At 46.8% G+C, this 5,841-nt stretch overlaps 2 protein-coding genes across 2 annotated transcripts; both read right to left on the bottom strand.

Annotated features, from left to right (window-relative positions):
- Positions 1-1,286: 1,286 nt before the first annotated feature.
- LOC123082814 (uncharacterized) lies at positions 1,287-2,246 on the bottom strand. Its single transcript, XM_044505053.1, has one exon. It carries the CDS (start codon positions 2,147-2,149, stop codon positions 1,541-1,543), a length of 609 nt encoding a protein of 202 aa, XP_044360988.1. The 5' UTR covers positions 2,150-2,246; the 3' UTR covers positions 1,287-1,540.
- Positions 2,247-4,384: 2,138 nt separating this feature from the next.
- LOC123082813 (uncharacterized) lies at positions 4,385-5,245 on the bottom strand. Its single transcript, XM_044505052.1, has one exon. The coding sequence runs from the start codon at positions 5,170-5,172 to the stop codon at positions 4,564-4,566; it is 609 nt and encodes a 202-aa protein (XP_044360987.1). The 5' UTR covers positions 5,173-5,245; the 3' UTR covers positions 4,385-4,563.
- Between the last annotated feature and the right edge of the window lie 596 nt (positions 5,246-5,841).

The raw sequence follows: 5,841 nt of genomic DNA, 5'->3' as shown, positions 1-5,841 counted from the left end.
GCGGCGACACTGTAGGGCGGCAGCGTAGTGATCTCGGTCGAGGCAAGGTCCCCCGAGGCGCCAGATCCGATCGGAGAACCTGGCGGCGACAGGGCTCCATAGGCCGTCGCGAGAGGCTGAGAGGCGAGGAGCGGCGATGTAGGGGCGAGGACCGGCGGCCGCGGCGGGAGCAGCGGAAGACCACGTAACCTACTCTGATACCATGTAAAACAAGAGATTTGGGAAACTGCCCGACACTCTAAACAAGTGTGGCTATCTCATTATATAAAGGTACCAAGGGGTACAATACAATGTTATAATGTTTATACAGATGCTACGTATATACACAGTCTAACAGAGTGGTCTCGACAAATCGCAGCTACTGCTCCTCCACGTCGATGGCGGGCCACAACACCATCTAAATTGATTTTCTGGGTGTGAATCGGTGGAGGTATCCAACGTTGCTGCACATTACTGGAAGGTACACTCGCTGGTTTAATAGCCCTAGCTTTCGGAAGTTGATCTAGCTCATTTATGTAGGAGTTGACAAAAGAGAAAACCTGATAATGGACTTTGAAAGATTGCTTCATGTATTGTCTTTCGTCTCGCATATCATATAGACCATAATGTGATAACCATCCGTGCAAACTCCTTTTGGTCCAACACATCATTCATTTCAAAAAGCCAACTCTTAGCACTGGATTCAGTGTTCACTGTCATTTTAGATACTAGATTGTCATCAGTAAGTGCCCAAGTGCATCTGGCGTTTGTACAGGATATTAATGCATGGCGCCACGAATCTACACAGCCGCAGAGTGGGCATGCATCCTGCTCAGCCATGTTGCGATGCTTCAGCACATCCGTCGTTGGCAAGGAGTGTTGAGCTAATCTCCAGACAAAGACCTTTGAAGGAACTACGATGCTCCAAAGCGAAGACCACGAATTCGCTTCCCTCTCCGTGTCCGACTGACCCGCTCTTCCTTCCAACCAATTCTCTCGTTGGATTTTTGTAGTGACCATGAACTTATATGCTGAACTGACCGTAAACAGTCCCCTACCATCAGGGTGCCACGCCCAGAAATCAGAAATGTTCCTAAAGCGTGAACTCATTTGCTACCAACATTACGTACACTACAAGTTTTGACTTTGGAAGGTAAATGGATGAAAATAGTTGTACATATTATGTGGTAAGCAATCTCAAAACAAATAATGTAAAAAAAAAGGTTTCATGTGTTCTTTGATATTTTCAGCAGGTTTTATTTTCTGCTCAATTCTTTTTCTATCTAATAAAAAATAGAGATCCCACGGAAAATAAAATTTACGCATTAATAAAATGTCCCAAATTGGCAAGCACCAAACAATGTCTCAATAATGACAAAAGGAGATCACAAAGCTAATAAATGATGTAAACTAAAAGAAGCACTATGAACATATAGCTAGCATAGAAAACCTGGTCGATCAGAATAAAAGAACATCAAGAAGCACGTTACTCTGTGTCGACAACAAAGTATGTTACCGCAACACGTGCGAGTGGGGATTAGTATTATTTCTCGCGGCGAGTTCAGGACGGGCCGGGCGCTGGCGCCGGCGCGGCGCTCCCACCGGCCCGCTTGATGAGGGCAGTGACGGCCCCCATGACCTTCTCGAACTCGTTGCCTTTGGGTAGCAGCCCGGTCTTGACGGGCGCCGTGAGGCCATCCCGGCACTGGTCGCAGTTCCACGTCAGCCCGTCCTTCTCGGCGCTCTCCACGTAGTCGCGCGCGTCGTTGAACTTGGCGTCGTCCATGGCGGTGACGCCGCCCTTGCCCCTGTCGACGTCGAGGTGGGAGACGGCCTCCTCCACGTCGGCGACGCACGAGTCCATGCACTGCCACTGCGGGCCCTTGATCGTGACCAGGTTCAGCTGGGTGCGCGCGGCCGTGCCCTCCGCGGCGCCGATCTTGGCCGCGGCACGGATGCCCAGCTCCGCCAGCCCGCGCGCGTCCACCGTCATGCTCTCCGGGATGCCTGCCAGGAAGGCCACGCAGAACTGCTGGTCTGGCGCCTTGGAGCAGGCGTCCTTGGCGGAGTTGCCGGCGGCGGTGACGAGGAGTGCGCTGGAGAGGAGGAGGAGGAGGAGGAGGGATAGGAGGTTGACACTAGGCGTGTTGCAACGCGCCGCCATGGCCATGGTCGATCGATGAACTCGCTCCGGCCTGAGGATCGATTTGTCTTGGGAGTGGTGACGAGAGCTGCATGTACGTACGTATGTGCATGTGCCCGCTCGGTGCGCGTGGTCAGGAGTGTTTTGTGAGCGAGCGGTGGCTGAGTTTTAAGGAGAGCAACGCGCGGACTATGGATTACCAGCACTCCTAATATTAGTAAAAAAAAGAGAGTATATACTAGTATTTTGCAAACGAATGCAATCATATTATTTCAGCATGTTCAATACATGCATAGTGTAATTTTACACATATTAAAGGGCATATCTATGTCTATGTGGATTAAGGTCATGAATCTCATTTGCTTTAGAAAACCATAGGTTCAGTTTAGTGAAGATTGCAACTTGCGCCTGCTCTAGTCTCTCTTTTTCTAAGAAAAAGTGCACTTTTCCAAATTTGAATGAGACTTGAGAAAATTATACTCAGATGGTTAGGTTACTTCGATGGAACCAACCCACACGGTTCAAGTCATAGATTTGGCATTGGTGGTCGCATTTTTTTGTATATATTTCAGGCCTTCCGGTGATGTGCGTTCAGTGGAGGGAGACGTTCCCATTGACTAAGAAGGTGTCTGTGGCAAGTTCGTCAATTTCAAGATGATGTGTTGGCTCAGTCTCCCGGAGGTGCTCATAGGGTAGGGGGTGTGTGCGCGTGCGTTTATAAGGATGAGTGTATGTATGTATGTATGAGCATCTACGTCTGTACTATGTTGAAAAAAACGTAGTTAAGAGCGCCAAGTACATAGCAATGATATAGTAACGACATGCAAGTTATATCACACCAGATTGAAAACCATTTGATTATTGTTCGAAAGTACTCCTCTGATAAGAAATATATGCTGTTTTTGGATATAATGGGCGAAGTTTTATGTTTTTTTTTGGGGAAACTTAAGAATAGCGAGCAAATACTAAAACAACCTACGAAAGCGAGTTCTTTTTACAACCATATTTTTCTAGCTGCACCTAGCAAATCAAAAAATTTATGGTCTAAGCTTGAAATTGATTTACGAAATTAACTAAAATGACAAGATTTCTAAGCATAAGGAGTAATGATAATGCTGACGGCTGAAATTTAAATTTTTACAATGGTATCTAAGTTTATTTTCTATGATGTACACTCTCTGTAAAGAAATATTGGTAGTGATCTAAATGCTTTTATATTTTTTTACGGAGGGAGTGGCAAACAATCTTATTTTTGTTCCAGTTTCACTTATAAACTGGATTGTTCTCTTTTCAAAATGAGTCACACTCAAGTATTCATGTGAGGAGCCCCCCCCCCCCCCTCTTCCCCAGTGGTTGTTTCAAAATAAAGAAAGAAAACAAGTTTGTAGACTTATGCAAATTCAAGGATCCATGTTATGTGAAAAATAATCACTTCCGCTTGACTCCAATAAATTCAGTAACTTTGATATTTTTTCACAAGTCATATATTAACAAGCAAACTGATTCACAAAAATGATTAACAAGCAAACTTTTGTGCAAATTCAATCCTTTAGGATTCCGGTGAGCACAACATTGTTATCTTATTGTTTTTTCCTATTTTAGAGTATTTGTTGTCGCGCAAATAAAATGAGCCATTAGAATTCTCATGGTTTTTCTATATGTATTAGTTGTTTAGCTTTCTTACTAACTTTTGGTTGTCTCTCCCCACGTAAAGATTGTTTAACTTGCAGGATTATCTTCCTTCAACTTGTTCCCCCAAGAATTCCTTTCCACCAAGAAAAAAATTTGATTCAGTCAAACAAATGTTTTTTTTGTTTTTCCTTTCCTACAATCAAACAAGCATTGGTGCAAATTTATTCTTGTTGAATTTAGTGGTGGTCATGTCCTTCTGCGGAAATATTAAAATGTGGACGATGTTGGCCTAGTAAGTGAATTATTTTGTAACAATATTATGTACTCTCTCCTTCCTTCAAAGAGTGTACTTTCAACTTTGTTGGAAGGTCAAATTATTTTAAAGTTTGACCGAGTTTGTGTAAAAATATATCAACGTTTGTGAAACCAAATTGGAGTAGATGAAAATATATTTTATCATGAATCTAATGCTATTAATTTGATGGCATAAATGTTGCTATACTCTTGTATAAATACAGTCAAACATAAAAAAATTTGACTTTTTAGCAAAGTTAAAAATACACTCTTTTAAGGACGGAGGGAATACACAAAAGCTTTGTTATTCGAAACACGTCAAGAAAGACAGAGTAGTATGTAAAACAAGTTTAATTTATTGATAAGAGACATTTTTGCAGAATAAAACAAGTACTACGTACAATTATGACAACCTATATATAGCTAAGACGGAGTAGTATGTAACACTTGTGGGTGCGTACATATAATATAAAAGCACATCAGGAATGGTATATCGCTAGTGCGAATTATGCATCTCATGGAAGAATAGCGGGTTTCGGCGGCACCGGCGAGGCGCCCCCGTCGGCGAGCTTGATGAGCTGGCGGGTAACGTTCATCATCCTGTCGAAGTCGAGGTTCTTGCGGAGCAGCTCGGTCTTGACCGGGCTGGGCGGCGTGTCCCGGCAGGTCTCGTCGCAGGACCAGGTGTCCTGCTCGGAGAGGTCGATGTACTGGCGGACCTGGTCGAACTGGGCGTCGTTGACGCCGCCCAGGGCGTCGTCCAGGTGCGACAGCGCGTCCTCGATGTCCTCGGCGCACTCGTCCAGGCACTGCCACGTCGGGTTGTCCTTGACCAGATCCAGCTCGCGGCGCGCGTAGGCCCCCACCAAGCCGCCGAGCTTGGCGGTGACCTTCATGGCGATCTCCGCCAGCCCGCGCGCGTCCGCCGTCTTGGTGTCCGGCTCGGGCCCGAGGAAGGAGTTGCAGGTGATCGGGCCGTCCGTCTTGGCGCAGGACGCCTTGACGTCCACGACGGGGCCTTTGGCGCGGGCGCCGAGGAGGGACGCCGAGGCGGAGGCGAGGAAGAGGAGGACGAGGAGGGAGGAGACGTGGCAGCCGCCCGTGCTGCTGCGGCGCGTGGCCATGGTCGACGTATGAGCACGATCCACTCCGGCCGGCCGGGAGGCGGTCTCTATCGATCGATCGATCACGAGAATGCGAGTGGGGCGTGGGTGAGTATATACGCGCGCGCGCGAGCGACCAGAGGCTGGCTGGCTGACTGCATGCATGCATGGATGCGCGCGGCCGTTCAGCGAGTGTGGTCGGGAGTGTGTCGTGGGTCACTGCTCTATGCATGCCGCTCGTTTGAAAGCGGCTATTTCTGGCGTGCACCCGAACACCATCATGTTTGCACACCACCCAAGATGCCGCATGCACTATGTTCCATGCCTAATTTGATCGTGACATCGAGGGCTAGGTGTGTATGCGATTTCAAGAGTTTTGTTTTTCTTTGTCTTTTTAAAAGAAAAAAAGTCCATTTTACTACCTGAATAAAGTGGGTGGTTCACTTTACTCCCTGGTTTATTTTTCAGCTCTTATACCACCCTAAACAATCTCATACCGGACAAAAAAGCACCCTAGGTGGTTTACCCAGACCAGATGATGACGTGGACACAGTCAAAGGTGGTATTTGACCTGCCGGTGGGTCCCACTCATCAGTTTTTGTAAAAAAACAAAGAAATAGAAAAAAGAAAAAAAGGGGTGCCCCCTACTGCAGTAGCAGCCGGCCACAGCGGCGGTAGCCGGTGCGCGCG

Source organism: Triticum aestivum, chromosome 4A (genome assembly GCF_018294505.1).
Source record: "Triticum aestivum cultivar Chinese Spring chromosome 4A, IWGSC CS RefSeq v2.1, whole genome shotgun sequence".
Classification (NCBI taxonomy): domain Eukaryota; kingdom Viridiplantae; phylum Streptophyta; class Magnoliopsida; order Poales; family Poaceae; genus Triticum; species Triticum aestivum.
This window is presented reverse-complemented; position numbering and strand designations above follow the sequence as displayed.

Coding starts and splice junctions, on each gene's coding strand:
- LOC123082814 (XM_044505053.1), bottom strand. CDS start 2,149: ATGGCCATGGCGGCGCGTTGCAACACGCCTAGTGTCAACCTCCTATCC.
- LOC123082813 (XM_044505052.1), bottom strand. CDS start 5,172: ATGGCCACGCGCCGCAGCAGCACGGGCGGCTGCCACGTCTCCTCCCTC.